Here is a 20663-nt window from a genome sequence, read left to right on the forward strand (position 1 = left end):
CTCCATAAAGGCCTGACTGGGTGAGTTTGGTGTGGAAAAACTTAACTGGCCCTCACAGAGCCCTGACCTCAACCCCATGAATTCAGTTTTACCCTGTTTTGATCGGCTACCTCATTAAAAGGGACACATGATGAGTGAAGATGAGAGGTTTTGATCGAGTGGATGTTTATGTAAGACTGTTTATTGCTGCATTTAGGAATGTAGCAATGGTTCCACGCAGTATGAGCGATCGTTTACAGTACGACTGGAAGCTGTTAATGCTACTTTAATGCTAATTAAGCTTAATGCGAGAATGGTTTATTCAAAGTTTTTTGCAAACTGGGAGTTATAGGTGGTTGCAAGTTAGATGGCTGGAACAGCTCTGAGAATAAACAAAAAATAGACAGGTGCGTAATTAAGTAAAACTATAGTGATGAATGTGTATTTGTATGGTTTGAATTTGGTGGAAGGAAATGTACATCTCAGTAAAAAAACCATGATGACCATAAGCTTAAAATAACTATGTGAGGGGAAATTAAACCTTTCAATGTTTGATAATTAAACAGAACCGAAACGCATTTTCTGTTGAATATTTTTGTAGGTATTTTTATGTGAGAAAGACATGTTGATAAGCAGGTGTTTTACTTGGTCATAACACATTAACTTCTCTATCAGGGAGACATCCTGGGATGGGCACGGTGACAATAACACAGTGTGTATATATATTGGGGCTAAGGGTTCGAGTGATTTACTTCTCAACCAGATGAAGATGAAGCTTCTCATTCTGGCTGCGCTGCTTGGGCTGAGCTTTGCTCAGTTCGACCCTCATATGAAATATGGAAGAACTTCCATGGTCCACCTGTTTGAATGGCGCTGGGCTGATATTGCAGAAGAGTGTGAGAGATATCTGGCACCCAATGGCTACGGTGGAGTTCAGGTACATTTAAAAAATAGAAAAGCAAATGTTGCTTGTTCTCTGTTTGGTTAGGTGACAAAATATATTGCGATGTTGCAGAGGCTGGCCAAATCTAGTCTGGAAGGGCAAGAGACCAGCACAGTTTGATCATTTCTCTGCCAAAGATGAAGGGTAGGTCATTATGCAACACTGTTCAGTAGGTCATATGATGTCATTTCATCTTGCAGATCTCCCCTCCGAGTGAGAGCATTGTTGTCACCAACCCTTGGCATCCTTGGTGGCAGAGATATCAGCCAATCAGCTACAATCTGTGCTCCAGATCAGGAAATGAGGATGAGCTGAGGGACATGATCACCAGATGCAACAATGTTGGGGTAAAATCTGGATGTTGTTGTTTTCCCAGTCAATGATTCACCAATTTAGGCATCAAAGTTATTGAAATTAGAGTAAAATTCTTTTGGATCATTGATTGTATAGGTGAACATCTATGTGGACGCTGTGATCAACCACATGTGTGGAGCTGGTGGTGGAGAGGGTAAACACTCCAGCTGTGGCACATATTTCAATGCCAACACAAAAGACTTCCCTTCAGTTCCTTACTCAGCCTGGGACTTCAATGATGGAAAATGCTACACCAGCAGTGGAAACATCGAGAACTATAACGATATTAACCAAGTAAGGAAAAATGTTGCATGTTTTTAACATGTTTTCTGCATTTTCTGTTTTGCCTAATTCGTGAACTGTTTTAATGATGACAGGTGAGAAACTGTCGTCTGGTTGGTCTTCTGGACCTGGCCTTGGAGAAGGACTATGTGCGCGGTATAGTGGCTGATTACATGAACAAGCTTATCGACATGGGTGTTGCTGGGTTCAGAGTGGACGCCTGCAAGCACATGTGGCCTGGTGATCTTAGCGTAGTTTATGGACAACTGAATAATCTCAACACCAAATGGTTCTCTTCTGGCGCCAGACCCCTCATCGTCCAAGAGGTTTTATTATGGAATATTTTGTTTACTTCTGCACAAGTTCCCTAAAACCTAGTTAATATCAAGATTGCATTAAAAACTAACAATTTTCTTAGGTCATTGATCTCGGTGGTGAGCCCATCACATCATCTGAATATACTGGAATGGGAAGGGTGACTGAGTTCAAGTATGGTGCCAAGCTGGGTACCGTTATCCGCAAATGGAACGGAGAAAAGCTGTGCTACCTGGTGTAAGTAATAGCAATAGCTATTTATTGCCAACTTGCTATTTTTTTTTGTATCTTTGGTAAGTTCATCTAACCAGCTATCTTCTTCCTTCCAGTAACTGGGGTGAAGGCTGGGGTATGATGGCCTCTGGTACGGCCCTGGCATTTGTTGACAACCACGATAACCAGAGAGGCCACGGAGCTGGAGGTGCATCCATTGTCACATTCTGGGATTCCAGGTATTAGAGATCTTCAGAACAACCTTTACATCAAATTGTTAGTGATCCTAGCAACTGTCTTTTTGCTGGATTAATTGTATTATATTTTTGCATGGCAATTTACAATATTTTGTACAATGTAAAAATCTCCTTCTTTCAAGGCTTTATAAGATGGCTGTTGGTCTGATGTTGGCCCATCCCTACGGACTTACCAGAGTGATGTCCAGTTTCCGTTGGGACCGCAACATTGTCAATGGAGAGGTACCTGAACTGGCAGAATGAGCAAAATCATTTTTCCTCATCTAATATTATTATTTTCTGAAATTATTTTTTTCTATTTCTTTCCTAGGATCAGAATGACTGGATGGGACCACCCAGTTATGGTGATGGCACAACCAAGCCTGTGACCATCAATGCAGACACTACATGTGGAGATGGCTGGGTCTGTGAGCATAGGTGGCGCCAGATCAGGTGAGTGCTTCTGTTCTAAACTGTTCTAAAGAATATTTACCCACAAGTTGGTGGGAATATTTACCTAAACATAAACATATCTCCCAAATACACATTTTCCACAGAAACATGGTGATTTTCCGAAATGTGGTCAATGGAGAGACTTTATCCAACTGGTGGGACAACGGCAGTAACCAGGTTGCTTTTGGCCGTGGCAGCCGTGGTTTCATCGTTATCAATAATGATGACTGGTAAGGCAACACATTCACAAATAAAATCTGAAAAACCTGAATTAAGTGATTGTTTTGTGCAAATTACAACACATTTCTGGTTAATTTCAGGACCCTGGATGCAACTCTGGACACTGGTTTGCCTTCAGGAACCTACTGTGACGTGATCTCTGGCGACAAGCAGGGAAGCAGTTGTACTGGAAAGCAGGTGCAGGTTGGAGGAGACGGACGTGCCTATTTCAACATCAGCAACTCGGAAGAAGATCCATTTATCGCTATCCATGCTGACTCTAAACTGTAAATTAATTTATTAGTAAAAATAAAAGAATTGCAAATAAAATTTTTGTTTGTGTGCCCATTTTTCTGTCCTCTGTGTTGGTCATCATCAATTTCCTTAGACTGTCTGAATGTTACAGATACCAGACAAGCCCCCAAACATTACAAACGTCTGTTAAATTCATGGCGTTTAAAATCTTTAGCATGTGGTATATATGCACTTGTGAGTTAAATGGTTGATAAGAAAGAAAACAAGATCATGTTTTCTAGCAATCACTATAAGTAACGCATCAACAAAAGGTAAACTTTCTAAATCTTTCCACAGTGGATAAAAGTAGCAACAATGCTTACATGCTTCTTACTGGCTGAGGGCAACTTTACAAGAACAATACAAGTAAACATTTCTTTTACTCTCTTCTATCGAAAAGGATAGACTCTGTCCCCCTCTAGCCATCACACTGAGCTTAAATAGTTCACTGTTAATACATGTAGTGCTCTAATAACAGGCATCAGCTGCACCTGTAGAGACACAAACAAAAACATGGCCTTGAGTGTCTATTCAACAAAAGGTTGCAAAAACACTTTCAGAGCCACACAATTTCTGGTACTAGAATGATTTGTGCAATTTAAAAGCAAAATGCATGCGGAGAGTCAGAATGTATACCTTTGTTCTACTATAAAGGAAAACACATTCTCTTGATACCTAACAAGAGTCCAATCCTATGCAGGAGTGACAATCTAATAACCATGCAGTAGGTCAAATCAGTGGCTGTTTTAGAACCTAAAATAATGACTTAAGATCATTTAAGTACGGCTTTTTACTACAATGCTCCTTGTATTTTGTTTACCTGCTGGCCTGTTCAGTCTTCTCTCCTATAGCCCTCATCAATTCACTACTCACTGATGGAGTGCTTCAATGGGCTAAGTCCATTTGGAGTAAAGATGGAGAAGAGACCCACAGCTGCGCTTCTTTTTCAAAACTGACCTCCCTCACGAGGGTAAGATAACCGAGAGTGGCCACTCCTTTATCTTTACTTGGCTGTCCTTAAGCCATTTTGCCACAAGTTTGATGTATGCTTGGGGTCATTGTCCATTTGGAGGCCTCATTTGCAACCAAGCCTTAACTTCCTGGCTGATATCTTGAGATGTTGCCTCTACATAATTTTCCTTCCTCATTATGCCATCTGTTTTGTGAAGTGCACCAGTCCCTCCTGCAGTAAAGCACCCCCACAACACAACAGTGGTTTCTTCCTTGCTGAGCAGCCTTTCAGGTCTTGTCAATATAGGGCACGTTTTACTGTTGATATAAATACTTTTGTACCTGTTTCCTCCAGCATCTTCACACGGTTGTTTACTGTTGTTTTTGGATTGATTTGTATTTTTCCACCAAATTACGTTCATCTCTAGGACACAGAATGCATCTCCTACATTGTCATAGCAAGCAGGGGTCGACATTTAGGCAGGTGGGAAAAGATGCAGATCCATACTCAGAAATAACAATGAGACTAGCAGAAGTCAAAACCAGTGAAAACTAAACACAGTAAACAGGTTCAGAACTCAAGTCACAAACACAGAGACTTTGTTAACACATAGTGGAAACAAAAGGGTATATGTAGCAGTCTTACTGAAAATCAACACCAGTTGCGGGTGTGTGGGAGAGGAGGAGAGTGGGCAGAGCCTGGAAGAGTCCAATCAGTCTCCCCAGAGGGGAAGAGACATGACAGAATTTTTGGAACTTCCTTTAAATAATAAGCAAATTTTTAATGAAACACATTAACAGGACAATTAAATGATAAAAACTGTATAAAACAGTGTGAATTAAGAAGGAAACATGATTCTAAATATATTCTGAAAACATTACTTTTTCTTTATTGTAATGGAAAACATTACTGGATATATTGAGGACAATGTATTCAGTGTTCAAAGTATTTTGCCCAACCCTGCTTAAATATTAGCTAGTGAGTTAACAATGGTTGGCTGTATGATTTTGACTGGAACCATTAGCCACTGGTGTTGAACTGCATACAGCATAACCCACCTCTAAGAAGATTGTTTTACTGTATACACACATAAATATGCTCAGAGACATGTTTGTGTCAGTGTACCACAGATGGCAAACACTCCAAATTGGTCGAGTCATGAATATAACCATGGTGCAATGGTGCGATTAGCTAAAAGAAACTTCCTTTCCTAACTTTATCCACATTCCCCGATTTTGCCTGATGCAAATCCACATGCTAATCATCTCTGCCAGTATTTTTTAGAGAGACCATGAGCTACAGATCAGGCAAACCCATGAAAGAAGATAGGAAAAAAAGTTTAATGTGAGTATTTAGACACAGCATGTGTCGCAATGGTGATATATGGCAGAACGGTAAAAAGGACGTGTATCATATCATGCTGATGAATCAAAAGTGAAAACAGACTCAAGGATTTGCTAGAAGCCCCATAAGCCCATATTTGGTGCCCCCCATAAAAATCAACTACGCAGGATGCCAGCCCTCAAGGACAAGCATTGCCCACCCCAGTAACGCAGTATCTATCAATGTAGCACAGGAGGTCATATGATGTCATTGCATCTTGCAGATCTCCCCTCCGAGTGAGAACATTCTTGTCACTAACCCTTGGCATCCTTGGTGACAGAGATATCAGCCAATCAACTACAATCTGCGCTCCTGATCAGGAAATGAGAATGAGCTGAGGGACATGATCACCAGGTGCAACAATGTTGGGGTAAAAACACAATTTGTTCAGGAAACATTTCCAATATTCTGGTCATAGTCAATTCCACCAGTTTAGGAAGTGAAGTAGTGGAAATTACATACACTAGAGTGATCTGTAAAATTGTTTTGTAATGTGTAGATTTTGTAATCTGTGTAGATACAGTGATCAACCACATGTGTAAAGCATTTGCTGGAGAGGGCAAACACTCCAGCTGTGGCACATATTTCAATGCCAACAATGCCCTTCAGTTCCTTACTCAGCCTGGGACTTCAATGATGATCAAGTGCTACACTGGCTGTGGAAACATCGAGAACTATAATGATATTAACCAAGTAAGTGATTGTTATCATGTCTTATTCTATCTCATACTGTTACCAGCTGGTGTAGGATGGGCCTCAACAAAAGAAAAAAACATCCGTGCCCTCCTGGTTCCCCAACCAGTGTTGTGGTAATAACAGATTTGTTTACTTTCTTCAAGCCTAAGTAGTGAAGTGAAGTAGATAAAGGTAATAAAAGGAACAGTGGAGGAGGAAAGAGGAAAATAACAAACAGATCAAAGCTAAACTTAGAATAAGGGGAAGTTAACTTACCTAACAAACAAAATAAAAGCAAATGCAGTTACTAGCCTAACTTCCTAACTAAAACAAATCAGGAAAAAACAAAGGCAAACAAAAATAACCCTTTCTCCCCAGTGAAAGTGATTATAAACAAGAGTTATGTCACTGAGCAGCCACACTTGCTCAGTGTTTACAGTATACTTCAGTGAGAACTCACCATGATCTTTCAGAAAATAACCACAAGTAAGCAACAAAGCAACAACACCAACATTTAAACTCTTCCACAGACGCAGCTCTATAGGTGAAGCTCTTTCCAAGTCCGGTCAACGCAACAGAAGCCACGTCAGAAGCAAAGCAGCACCTGCTCCTCCTGGATGTGTACTTTGTAAAGGCGGCTCCCCCTAGTGGTGCATCTTCCCTCTCACAGTTCTGTAAAGCAATATGGGACACATTAGACCCAGAGAACAATAACAATACTGTATCTGTGTATTCAACAATGTGTTCTGACTATTATTTTATGACTAATTGTGAACTTCAATGATGTCAGGTGAGAAACTGTCATCTGAAAAATCTTCTGGACCTGGTATTGGGGAAGGACTATGTGTGCGGTAAGGTGGCCGAGTACATGAACAAGCTTATCGACATGGGTGTTGCTGGGTTTATGGAAGTCAACACCAAATGGTTGTCTGCTGGCTCCAGACCCTTCATCTACCAAATCTCTTCAATATCAAGATTACTTTAACTGGAAAATTATTTCAGGTCATTGATCTCGGTGGTGAGCCATCACGTCATCTGAATACACTGGACAGGAAAGGGTGACTGAGCTCAAGTACAGTGCCAAACTGGGTACCGTTATCCGCAAATGGAATGTAGAAAAGCTGCACTACCTGGTTTAAGACTGCTCAAATAAGTAATAAGCTGTATTTGTCCTTCAGGTCTCCTTGCATCTTATATTTATTACGTTCAATTGACCAGCTAGCTTTGTCTTTCCAGTAACTGGGGGAGGGCTGGGGTATGATGCCCTCTGGTAAGGCCCTGGTGTTTGTTGAAAACCACGATAATCAAAGAGGCCATGGAGCTGGGGGTGCATCTATTGTGACATTCTGGGTTTCCAGGGATTAGAGATCTTTCATAACATTTCCAAAAGAAAGTGATACTACCAACTGTTTTTCTGGCATTTGTGGTATACAACTTTCTGATACAATGCAAACATCTGCTTTGTTCAAAGCTTTATAAGATGGCTGTCGGTCTGATGTTGGTCCAACCCTACGGAATTACGAGAGCAATGTCCAGTTACCATTGGGACCGCAACATTGTCAATGGACAGGTACCTGTACTTGCACACCTGCTGAGCAGAAGTATTTTTCCTCGTTATTCATTCAATGTTTTGTTTTTTAACATTTTTGATGCTTTTCTTGCTTTCTCAGGATCAGAATGACTGGCTGGGACCACCCAGCTATGGTGATGGCACAACCAAGCCTGTGCCCATCAATCCAGACTCTACCTGTGGAGATGGCTGGGTCTGTGAGCATAGATGGTACCAGATCAGGTGAGTACCTTCTGTTCTGAACTATTCTGAAGATGTTTGCCCCTACCACTGGGAACTCCAAAAGATAACTCCCAATTACACTCTACAGAAACATGGTGATTTTACGTAATGTGTTCGATAGAGAGCCATTATCCAACGTGGGACAATGGCAGTAACCAGATTGCTTTCGGCCGTGTCAGCTGTGGTTTCATTGTGATCAATAAAGATGACTGTTTCTGGTTAATTTCAGGATGATGGATGCAACTCTCAACACCGGTTTGCCTGGAGGAACCTACTGTGATGTGATGTGATGTGATGTGATGTGATTTCTGGCCAGAAGGAGGGAAGTGGATGCACTGGAAAGCAGGTGCAGGTTGGAGGAGATGGACATGCCTATTTCAACACCAGCAACTCGGAAGAAGATCTGTTTATCGCTATTCATGCTGACTCAAAACTGTAAATGAATATATAATTAAGAATAAATGAATTGCATATAGAATCTTTTGCAGACATTTGCCACATCGTGTGTGTTGGAGGGTTGGGATAGGACATTTTTGCCCACTTATCTCCCATTCTTAGCTCTCAACAGTTTCCATCCACTGTGGGAATGTCAAAGATCCCGGACCGGCCCCCAGAATATTCCGACCCTGTGTTAAAGCTATGGGATATGTAGCATGTATGCAGCCATGTGAGTTATGTGAAACAAAACAGTCCATCAACCAACAAAACAACACAGGAGAAATTATAAAACAACCGGGGCTATTGCTCTGTGGTTTAACATGCAGCTGTGCTTAAAATTAAACCTGATTGCTCTGTCAAAACAAGCACAAGATGACCTGATCCATCACTAAACTTCTGCTGCTATCAAATTACGTGATTTTAAGCCCAAATAAAACAAAGCACTTCATAAAAAAGACATATTTTACTATTTAAAAGTATTCAAATTCATCAGCCAAAATTTACATTTCACGGTATATATATATATATACTTGGCAAGGGCCCTTTACGGTAAAGGAGAAATTGGGCCCAGTTAACTATCGTCTAGAGCAGCCGGGTAAGAAAAAAAAATGAACAAATATACCACGTTAATCTCCTTGGGAGAAATGGATTGAACCCATCCCTCTGCTCTCAGCTTTTGCTTCCTCTCCAGAATCCTCTGCATGCTCCCTGTTGCAGTATGGTGAGGACCTCACCCCTTCTCAATGACAAAAACTAGTTGAATTAGCAGAACAGTTCCAGGATGTGTTCTCTGATGTCCCCAGCCACACCCACATCATCCAACACAACATCCAGACCCCCCTGGGGTTGTGATAAGGCAACGGCGCTACCGGGGACCCGAAGCCTGCTGCACTGCCATTGAAGAGGAGATTATAAGGATGCTGGCCGCCGGTATCATCGAACCTTCTCAGCCCATGGTCCAGCCCAATTGGCATGGTACCCAAGCCTGACGGGACCTGGAGATTCTGCAACGATTTTTGGAAACTCAATGAAGTTTCACAATTCCACTCCTACCCTCTGCCCTGAGTGGATTACCTGATCGATCCGCTAGGTAAGGCCTGTTTCATCTCCGTTGTGGACCTCACCAATGGCTTCTAGCAGGTGTCCCTGACTTCTGAGGCAGGACTCACAGCCAACCCCAAGAAGTATCATTTCGAACTCTCAGAGGGACACTACCTGGGGTACAGAATTGGTAGGGGTGTACTACAGTCTCAAGAAAAAAAAGCGGCGGGGATTATCAATTGCCCCCGACCCAGGACCAAAACAGAGGTACATGCATTTTTGGGTATGGTAGGATATTACTGGCGGTTTGTCCCTAACTTCTCCTCTGTAGCAGCCATTCTTTCAGATCTTACTAAGAAGGGCTAACCTGACTCAGTGAACCATGGCTGAAATGACCTTTACCCAATTGAAACGCCCACTGACCACTAAACCCATTCTGGGTAATCACGATTTTGACCGACACTTCACGGTCCAGAACAATGTGTCAGAATGGGGTCTCGGAGCGGTACTGACCCAGGACTTCGGTGTTGTATATCAGCCAAAAGCTTACCCCTACAGAACAATGCAATGCTGCTCTGGAACGTGAAGCCCTGGCCATTAAGTGGGCTGTTGATAAGCTACGGTATTACCCAAACGCTAGGCCCTTCACTTTAATCATGGATCATGCACCTTTGCAATGGCTGAGTAAGGCTAAAAATTCTAACCCACGTGTCACCAGGTGGTTTCTGTCACTGCAGGTGTATATAGAACCATACACAACACATTCCTAACCTAACTCTAACATATTAAAAATCTGTGCTGAAGATTCACTTATATTACAATAATCTTGCAAAAAATCTCAGGAAACATGTGTCTTTAGCAGGTTTAAGATAAACCTCAGCTAAGCCTGATGTACAGCACCATCTAGTGGGAGATGTATGATTTTTAAATGCCAGTAGTTGGGTTTAGTTTAAACCACAGGTGTGCTTTAAACTGCCGCTTGCAATGATGCAGCAGTAGAGCTTAACCCTCTTGGTTCTGAGGTCATTCTCTCCCAACCTGTTCTTATCTTCTTAAATTGTCCTTTAAAGGCTCTTCATACAACATGATACTCATATGTTTCCAATCAAAAAGCTTCATTATCTTCATCACTACTTTCCAAAACCTCTGCAGCAGCTTCAGCAGCTGTAAACTCTCTGCACGCCGTTTCACATGAGTCTCCGATGTGGACTGAATGAAGAATGAAGGGTTTCCTCAGTGCATATCAGCGCTCTACTGTTCACAAAATCTGTACGTTTAAAATTTTACTCTTGATGGAGGCTCGCATTGTACTTGTAGCACAAGCTGGTGCTAATAATGGCAGATGAGCACCAGCAAAGCGTTGGATTTTGTCAGGTGGAATGTGAAAAGTATTTTTGATAGGTAGGATTAGTCTTCAGTTACCTGACTGTTTGAAGTCAAAATGACAGATAACAAAACCAATCCATGATAAAGAAGTAGCATTCAAGCAAGGTTTATTTTAATTACATTATTTTGTCATAACTTTCTATACATGTAGACATTACGCATCCCATGCAACATAATAAGACATTGTTGCAATAATACATTTTATCAATATCAGTAAGAGATAAATCTAGATCTTATGATCTTATGTAACTGAATGGCAAAATTCCTGACCAATTAAACAATGCAAAGAACACCTATGAGAATTCTTTGGTGTACCTCGGCCATTGCATTCTGAATCCAACTAAACCAAATTTAAAAGTTTTAGGGTAGTAAATTGATTCAGCTTGATTCAGGTTGTACTGTTGATTCAGCTCATCCTTTCCTTTATGTTTTAGCACACTGTCTATTTATTCCTTTTTTCCTACTTTGAAATGGTGAGTTCAATGGTAAAATGTTGTGATTCAGCTGCTGGTCTACAATATCAGTGTGACCTTGTTTGGAGGAAGTCAGGAGTAAATGCAAGCGATAATATTATGTCAGGTAAATATCCTGTGTTTTGGGAAAAAAGCAGTTGACTTATCATCAGCGACTGCTCATGACTCCAGTGCGTGTCCATCAAAGTTGATCCGAAATTGCTGGCCAAAACAATCTGCCAAAGGCTGACCAAAATAATCGGCCAAAATTAACTCACTCAGTGTCACATGACACTGATTAGGCAAAGTGACTTTGATACCCTTTTTTCCTGTCCAGTCTTGTGACAACCCTTTCTGAAAGCTATGATAATGTTTGTAAAATAGATTAGTCATAGTAATATAGAATTTCATTTAGTACATGATTAGGGCTTTAATTGTAAATGCTGCACTGAACTTATATTTCAACACAAACACTTTAAAGCAAACATATAGTTAAAAAGTGTTTCTTAAGCTTGGTCCTTTAATAGCACTTAAACTGCACATAAATGGATGTTTAGGGCAAAAATATTTGAAAACTCTACAGGCAGGGATAGGGTTCCTAGTCTGGGACCAGGATAGTAAAGAAACTCAACACCTCAAAAGAAAATAAGAATGATATTTCCAGTGAGTTACATTTTTGTGCCTGGCATTCACATGTGCATCTTCCATATTGATTTCTGCAAAAGTACATTAATAAAGCACTCTGAAATATGAGACTGGTCAGATTCATGTGTTCATGTTTGATTTTATTTCACAAGTTCAAATAAGGTCATAAACTTAAATGCATTATATTACGCATTGCGTCTTGCTGTGAAACGCAATGGAATAACAGCCTTTCACTGTTTGCTAATTAAAGAAATGTACAGTTTACAGAACCGAACGCATTTCCTGTTGAATATTTTTGAAGGTATTTTTATGTGAGAAAGACATGTTGATAAGCAGGTTTTACTTGGTCATAACACATTAACTTCTCTATCAGGGGACATCCTGGGTGGGCACTGTGACAATAACACAGTGTGTATATATACTGGGGCTGAGGGTTCGAGTGATTTACTTCTCAACCAGATGAAGATGAAGCTTCTCATGTTGGCTACGCTGCTTGGGCTGAGCTTTGCTCAGTTCGACCCTCATATGAAATATGGAAGAACTTCCATGGTCCACCTGTTTGAATGGCGCTGGGCTGATATTGCAGAAGAGTGTGAGAGATATCTGGCACCCAATGGCTACGGTGGAGTTCAGGTACATTTAAAAAATAGAAAAGCAAATGTTGCTTGTTCTCTGTTTGGTTAGGTGACAAAATATATTGCGATGTTGCAGAGGCTGGCCAACTCTAGTCTGGAAGGGCAAGAGACCAGCACAGTTTGATGATTTCTCTGCCAAACCTCTTAAACCTAAACCCCAATTAATTAATGAGATGAATCAGAAGTAGATGATCAGGAACATCACCAAACTGTGTGATACATCTCACACTCTTGTGCTGGAGCAAGTATCATTGTGAAGAGTAGGTCATACGCAACACTGTTCAGTAGGTCATATGATGTCATTTCATCTTGCAGATCTCCCCTCCGAGTGAGAGCATTGTTGTCACCAACCCTTGGCATCCTTGGTGGCAGAGATATCAGCCAATCAGCTACAATCTGTGCTCCAGATCAGGAAATGAGGATGAGCTGAGGGACATGATCACCAGATGCAACAATGTTGGGGTAAAAACTGGATGTTGATGTTTTCCCAGTCAATGATTCACCAATTTAGGCATCAAAGTTATTGAAATCTGAGTAAAATTATTTTGGATCATTGATCGTGTAGGTGAACATCTATGTGGACGCTGTGATCAACCACATGTGTGGAGCTGGTGGTGGAGAGGGTAAACACTCCAGCTGTGGCACATATTTCAATGCCAACACAAAAGACTTCCCTTCAGTTCCTTACTCAGCCTGGGACTTCAATGATGGAAAATGCTACACCAGCAGTGGAAACATCGAGAACTATAACGATATTAACCAAGTAAGGAAAAAAGTCGCATGTTTTTAACATGTTTTCTGCATTTTCTGTTTTGCCTAATTCGTAAACTGTTTTAATGATGACAGGTGAGAAACTGTCGTCTGGTTGGTCTTCTGGACCTGGCCTTGGAGAAGGACTATGTGCGCGGTATAGTGGCTGATTACATGAACAAGCTTATCGACATGGGTGTTGCTGGGTTCAGAGTGGACGCCTGCAAGCACATGTGGCCTGGTGACCTTAGCGTTGTTTATGGACAACTGAATAATCTCAACACCAAATGGTTCTCTTCTGGCGCCAGACCCCTCATCGTCCAAGAGGTTTTATTATGGAATATTTTGTTTACTTCTGCACAAGTTCCCTAAAACCTAGTTAATATCAAGATTGCATTAAAAACTAACAATTTTCTTAGGTCATTGATCTCGGTGGTGAGCCCATCACATCATCTGAATATACTGGAATGGGAAGGGTGACTGAGTTCAAGTATGGTGCCAAGCTGGGTACCGTTATCCGCAAATGGAATGGAGAAAAGCTGTGCTACCTGGTGTAAGTAATAGCAATAGCTATTTATTGCCAACTTGCTATTTTTCTTTGTATCTTTGGTAAGTTCATCTAACCAGCTATCTTCGTCCTTCCAGTAACTGGGGTGAAGGCTGGGGTATGATGGCCTCTGGTACGGCCCTGGCATTTGTTGACAACCACGATAACCAGAGAGGCCACGGAGCTGGAGGTGCATCCATTGTCACATTCTGGGATTCCAGGTATTAGAGATCTTCAGAACAACCTTTACATCAAATTGTTAGTGATCCTAGCAACTGTCTTTTTGCTGGATTAATTGTATTATATTTTTGCATGGCAATTTACAATATTTTGTACGATGTAAAAATCTCCTTCTTTCAAGGCTTTATAAGATGGCTGTTGGTCTGATGTTGGCCCATCCCTACGGACTTACCAGAGTGATGTCCAGTTTCCGTTGGGACCGCAACATTGTCAATGGAGAGGTACCTGAACTGGCAGAATGAGCAAAATCATTTTTCCTCATCTAATATTATTATTTTCTGAAATTATTTTTTTTCTATTTCTTTCCTAGGATCAGAATGACTGGATGGGACCACCCAGTTATGGTGATGGCACAACCAAGCCTGTGACCATCAATGCAGACACTACATGTGGAGATGGCTGGGTCTGTGAGCATAGGTGGCGCCAGATCAGGTGAGTGCTTCTGTTCTAAACTGTTCTAAAGAATATTTACCCACAAGTTGGTGGGAATATTTACCCACCAACGTCTAAACATAACTCCCAAATACACATTTTCCACAGAAACATGGTGATTTTCCGAAATGTGGTCAATGGAGAGACTTTATCCAACTGGTGGGACAACGGCAGTAACCAGGTTGCTTTCGGCCGTGGCAGCCGTGGTTTCATCGTTATCAATAATGATGACTGGTGAGGCAACACATTCACAAATAAAATCTGAAAAACCTGAATTAAGTGATTGTTTTGTGCAAATTACAACACATTTCTGGTTAATTTCAGGACCCTGGATGCAACTCTGGACACTGGTTTGCCTTCAGGAACCTACTGTGACGTGATCTCTGGCGACAAGCAGGGAAGCAGTTGTACTGGAAAGCAGGTGCAGGTCGGAGGAGACGGACGTGCCTATTTCAACATCAGCAACTCGGAAGAAGATCCATTTATCGCTATCCATATTGACTCTAAACTGTAAATTAATATATTAAGAATAAATGAATTGCAAATAAAATCAAGACACTTTAGACTTTTTTGTTTGTGTGTGCCCATTTTTCTGTCCTCTGTGTTGGTCGTCATCAATTTCCTTAGACTGTCTGAATGTTACAGATACCAGACAAGCCCCCAAACATTACAAACGTCTGTTAAATTCATGGCGTTTAAAATCTTTAGCATGTGGTATATATGCACTTGTGAGTTAAATGGTTGAAAAGGAAGAAAACAAGATCATGTTTTCTAGCAATCACTATAAGTAACGCATCAACAAAAGGTAAACTTTCTAAATCTTTCCACAGTGGATAAAAGTAGCAACAATGCTTACATGCTTCTTACTGGCTGAGGGCAACTTTACAAGTACTATTTCTTCTGCTTTTCTGTCACTAAAAGTTTGCAAAAACACTTTCAGAGCCACACAATTTCTGGTACTAGAATGATTTGTGCAATTTAAAAGCAAAATGCATGCGGAGAGTCAGAATGTATACTTTTGTTCTACTATAAAGGAAAACACATTCTCTTGATACCTAACAAGAGTCCAATCCTATGCAGGAGTGACAATCTAATAACCATGCAGTAGGTCAAATCAGTGGCTGTTTTAGAACCTAAAATAATGACTTAAGATCATTTAAGTACGGCTTTTTACTACAATGCTCCTTGTATTTTGTTTACCTGCTGGCCTGTTCAGTCTTCTCTCCTATAGCCCTCATCATTTCACTACTCACTGATGGAGTGCTTCAATGGGCTTAGTCCATTTGGAGTAAAGATGGAGAAGAGACCCACAGCTGCACCTCTTTTTCAAAAATGACCTCCCTCACGAGGGTAAAGATAACCGAGAGTGGCCACTCCTTTATCTTTACTTGGCTGTCCTTAAGCCATTTTGCCACAAGTTTGATGTATGCTTGGGGTCATTGTCCATTTGGAGGATTCATTTGCACCCAAGCCTTAACTTCCTGGCTCCAGTCCCTTCTGCAGTAAAGCACCCCCACAACACAACAGTGGCTTCTTCCTTGCTGAGCAACCTTTCAGGTCATGTCAATATAGGGCACGTTTTACTGTTGATATAAATACTTTTGTACCTGTTTTCTCCAGCATCTTCACACGGTTGTTTTCTGTTGTTTTTGGATTGATTTGTATTTTTCCACCAAATTACGTTCATCTCTAGGACACAGAATGCATCTCCTGCATTGTCATAGCAAGCAGGGGTCAACATTTAGGCAGGTGGGAAAAGATGCAGATCATACTCAGAAATAACAATGAGACTAGCAGAGGTCAAAACCAGTGAAAACTAAACACAGTAAACAGGTTCAGAACTCAAGTGACAAGCACAGAGACTTTGTTAACACATAGTGGAAACAAAAGGGTATATGTAGCAGTCTTACTGAAAATCAACACCAGTTGCGGGTGTGTGGGAGAGGAGGAGAGTGGGCAGAGCCTGGAAGAGTCCAAGTCAGTCTCCCCAGAGGGGAAGAGACATGACAGAATTTTTGGAACTTCCTTTAAATGATAAGCAAATTTTTAATGAAACACATTAACAGGACAATTAAATGATGAAAACTGTATAAACAGTGTGAATTAAGAAGGAAACATGATTCTAAATATATTCTGAAAACATTACTTTTTCTTTATTGTAATAAAAAACATTACTGGATATATTGAGGACAATGTATTCAGTGTTCAAAGTATTTTGCCCAACCCTGCTTAAATATTAGCTAGTGAGTTAACAATGGTTGGCTGTATGATTTTGACTGGAACCATTAGCCACTGGTGTTGAAGTGCATATAGCATAACCCACCTCTAAGAAGATTGTTTTACTGTATACACACATAAATATGCTCAGAGACATGTTTGTGTCAGTGTACCACGGATGGCAAACACTCCAAATTGGTCCAGTCATGAATATAACCATGGTGCAATGGTGCGATTAGCTAAAAGAAACTTCCTTTCCTAACTTTATCCACATTCCCCGATTTTGCCTGATGCAAATCCACATGCTAATCATCTCTGCCAGTATTTTTAGAGAGACCATGAGCTACAGATCAGGCAAACCCATGAAAGAAGATAGGAAAGAAAGTTTAATGTGAGTATTTAGACACAGCATGTGTCGCAATGGTGATATATGGCAGAACGGTAAAAAGGACATGTATCGTATCATGCTGATGAATCAAAAGTGAAAACAGACTCAAGGATTTGCTAGAAGCCCCGTAAGACCCATATTTGGTGCCCCCCATAAAAATCAACTACGCAGGATGCCAGCCCTCAAGGACAAGCATTGCCCACCCCAATAACGCAGTATCTATCAATGTAGCACAGGAGGTCATATGATGTCATTGCATCTTGCAGATCTCCCCTCCGAGTGAGAGCATTCTTGTCACCAACCCTTGGCATCCTTGGTGGCACAGATATCAGCCAATCAACTACAGTCTGTGCTCCTGATCAGGAAATGAGAATGAGCTGAGGGACATGATCACCAGATGCAACAATGTTGGGGTAAAAACACAATTTGTTCAGGAAACATTTCCAATATTCTGGTCATAGTCAATTCCACCAGTTTAGGAAGTGAAGTAGTGGAAATTACATACACTAGAGTGATCTGTAAAATTGTTTTGTAATGTGTAGATTTTGTAATCTGTGTAGATACAGTGATCAACCACATGTGTAAAGCAATTACTGGAGAGGGCAAACACTCCAGCTGTGGCACATATTTCAATGCCAACACAAGGCACTTCCGTTCAGTTCCTTACTCAGCCTGGGACTTCAATGATGATCAAGTGCTACACTGGCTGTGGAAACATCGAGAACTATAATGATATTAACCAAGTAAGTGATTGGTATCATGTCTTATTCTATCTCATACTGTTACCAGCTGGTGTAGGATGGGCCTCAACAAAAGAAAAGACATCCGTGCCCTCCTGGTTCCCCAACTAGCGTTGCGGTAATGACAGATTTGTTTTACTTTCTTCAAGCCTAAGTAGTAGGTCTGTCTGTTAATGTTCCGGCACGCAATCTAAGATCTGCAGATAGTGGCCTTCTACAGATACCCTCTGTAAAATACAGAAAACATGGAGAGACTCTTTCAGTTATTATGCTTCTAAACTGTGGAACTCAATTCGACCTTTTATTAGACAGTCAAGCTCAGTGCTCACTTTTAAGAAGCACCTAAAAACGTATCTCTTTAAATTAGCATTTAACTAAAATTGAATGTCTCGTGGTGTTTATCTTGTAATTTAATCTTATTCATCTTCTTCTGATTCTAATTAAGTACTAATGATCTTTTCTATAACTTTGTTTTATCACCTGTCTGTAAAGCACTTTGAGCTGCCACCGGCATGAAAAGTGCTAAATAAATAAAATTATTATTTTTATTATTATTATTATTATTATTATTATTATTAAAGTCTTTAGATAAGGGTAATAAAAGGAACAGTGGAGGAAGAAAGGGGAGAATAACAAACAGAACAAAGCTAAACTTAGAATAAGGGGAAGTTAACTTACCTAACAAACAAAAAAGCAAATGCAGTTACTAGCCAAACTTCCTAACTAAAGCAAACCGTGAAAAAACAAAGGCAAACAAAAATAACCCTTTCTCCCCAATAAAAGAGAATATAAACAAGAGTCATGTCACTGAGCAGCCACACTTGCTCAGTGTTTACAGTATACTTCAGTGAGAACTCACCATGATCTTTCAGAAAATAACCACAAGTAAGCAACAAAGCAACAACACCAACATTTTAAACTCTTTCACAGACGCAGCTCTATAGGTGAAGCTCTTTCAAAGTCTGGTCAACGCAACAGAAACCGCATCAGAAGCAAAGCAGCACCTGCTCCTCCTGGATGTGTACTTTGTAAAGGCGGCTCCCCCTAGTGGTGCATCTCCCCTCTCACAGTTCTGTAGAGCAATATGGGACACATTAGACACACAAAAAAACACATTATGACCCAGAGGGCAATAACAATACTCTATCTGTGTATTCTACATGTGTTCTGACTATTATGACTAATTCGTGAACTTCAATGATGACAGTTGAGAAATCTGAAAAATCTTCTGGACCTGGTATTGGGGAAGGACTATGTGTGTGGTAAGGTGGCTGAGTACATGAACAAGCTTACCGACATGGGTATTGCTGGGTTTATGGAAGTCAACACCAAATGGTTGTCTGCTGGCTCCAGAACCTTCATCTACCAAATCTCTTCAATATCAAGATTACTTTAACTGGAAAATTATTTCAGGTCATTCAGCTCATCACATCATCTGAATACACTGAACAGGGAAGGGTGACTGAGTTCAAGTACGGGGCCAAGCTTGGTACCGTTATCCGCAAATGGAACAGAGAAACCTGGTTTAAGACTGCTCAAATAAGTAATAAGCTGTATTTGTCCTTCAGGTCTCCTCGTATCTTATATTTCTTACGTTCAACTGGCCAGCTAGCTTTGTCTTTCCAGTAACTGGGGGAGGGCTGGGGTATGATGCCCTCTGGTAAGGCCCTGGTGTTTGTTGACAACCACGATAATCAAAGAGGCCACGGAGCTGGGGGTGCATCTATTGTGACATTCTGAGATTCCAGCTTTTAGAGATCTTTCACAACATTCCAAAAGAAAGTGATACTACCAACTGTTTTTCTGGCATTTGTGGTATACAACTTTATGATACAATGCAAACATCTCATTTGTTCAAGGCTTTGCAAGATGGCTGTTGGTCTGATGTTGGCCAACCCTATGGAATTACGAGAGCGATGTCCAGTTATCGTTGGGACTGCAACATTGTCAATGGACAGGTACCTGTACTTGCATACCTGCTGAGCAGAAGTATGTTTCCTCATTATTTATTCATCTTTTTGTTTTTTTTAATTTTTGATGCTTTTCTTGCTTTCTCAGGATCAGAATGACTGGATGGGACCACCCAGCTATGGTGAATCATCCATCCATCAATCCAGACTCCTGTGGAGATGGTTTGGTCTGCAAGCATAGATAGTGCCAGATCAGGTAGATCTGCCAGAGTACCTTCTGTTCTGAACTATTCTGAAGAAGTTTGCCCCTACCATTGGGAACTCTGAAAGATAACTCCCAATTACCCTCCACAGAAACATCGTGATTTTACGAAATGTGATCGATAGAGAGCCATTATCCAACTGGTGGGACAACGGCAGTAACCAGATTGCTTTCGGCCATGGCAGCTGTGGTTTCATTGTGATCAATAATGATGAATGGTAGGGCAACATATTCACAAATTCGCAAATATTCGCAAAGATGGTGGCGCAGTAACACGCAGTGGCTTCTCTGCTTCCGACAAATGGTGTTATTTCTGTTATACTAGTTTAAGTTTTGTGTTCTTTCCAATGCAAGTACATGGAAACCACTGCAACTTTTGTTTACCACTGAAGAATCCAAACCCTCTTGATTCCAAACCAGGGGAATCTGTTGTCTGGACAAGTTTATTCGTTGCGCGCACAGGTTCCAGACACCCAGCCAGCCCGTATGA

The 20663-nt window shown here is 40.9% G+C and overlaps 2 protein-coding genes and 2 pseudogenes across 2 annotated transcripts; all 4 read left to right on the plus strand.

Annotated features, from left to right (window-relative positions):
- Positions 1–742: 742 nt before the first annotated feature.
- On the plus strand, positions 743–3324 carry LOC118797347 (alpha-amylase-like). The gene is made up of 10 exons (XM_036556680.1): positions 743–916; positions 1123–1269; positions 1373–1570; positions 1654–1884; positions 1977–2110; positions 2203–2325; positions 2466–2565; positions 2654–2775; positions 2880–3005; positions 3096–3324. The coding sequence occupies exons 1-10, from the start codon at positions 743–745 to the stop codon at positions 3283–3285; spliced, it is 1545 nt and encodes a 514-aa protein (XP_036412573.1). The 3' UTR covers positions 3286–3324.
- Positions 3325–5613: 2289 nt separating this feature from the next.
- On the plus strand, positions 5614–9517 carry LOC118796913 (annotated as a pseudogene).
- A 2969-nt stretch (positions 9518–12486) lies between these two features.
- On the plus strand, positions 12487–15223 carry LOC118797348 (alpha-amylase-like). The gene is made up of 10 exons (XM_036556681.1): positions 12487–12685; positions 13003–13149; positions 13253–13450; positions 13534–13764; positions 13857–13990; positions 14083–14205; positions 14346–14445; positions 14535–14656; positions 14765–14890; positions 14981–15223. The coding sequence occupies exons 1-10, from the start codon at positions 12512–12514 to the stop codon at positions 15168–15170; spliced, it is 1545 nt and encodes a 514-aa protein (XP_036412574.1). The 5' UTR covers positions 12487–12511; the 3' UTR covers positions 15171–15223.
- Positions 15224–17293: 2070 nt separating this feature from the next.
- On the plus strand, positions 17294–20663 carry LOC118796914 (annotated as a pseudogene).

This window comes from Colossoma macropomum, unplaced genomic scaffold (assembly GCF_904425465.1).
Source record: "Colossoma macropomum unplaced genomic scaffold, Colossoma_macropomum, whole genome shotgun sequence".
Taxonomy (NCBI): domain Eukaryota; kingdom Metazoa; phylum Chordata; class Actinopteri; order Characiformes; family Serrasalmidae; genus Colossoma; species Colossoma macropomum.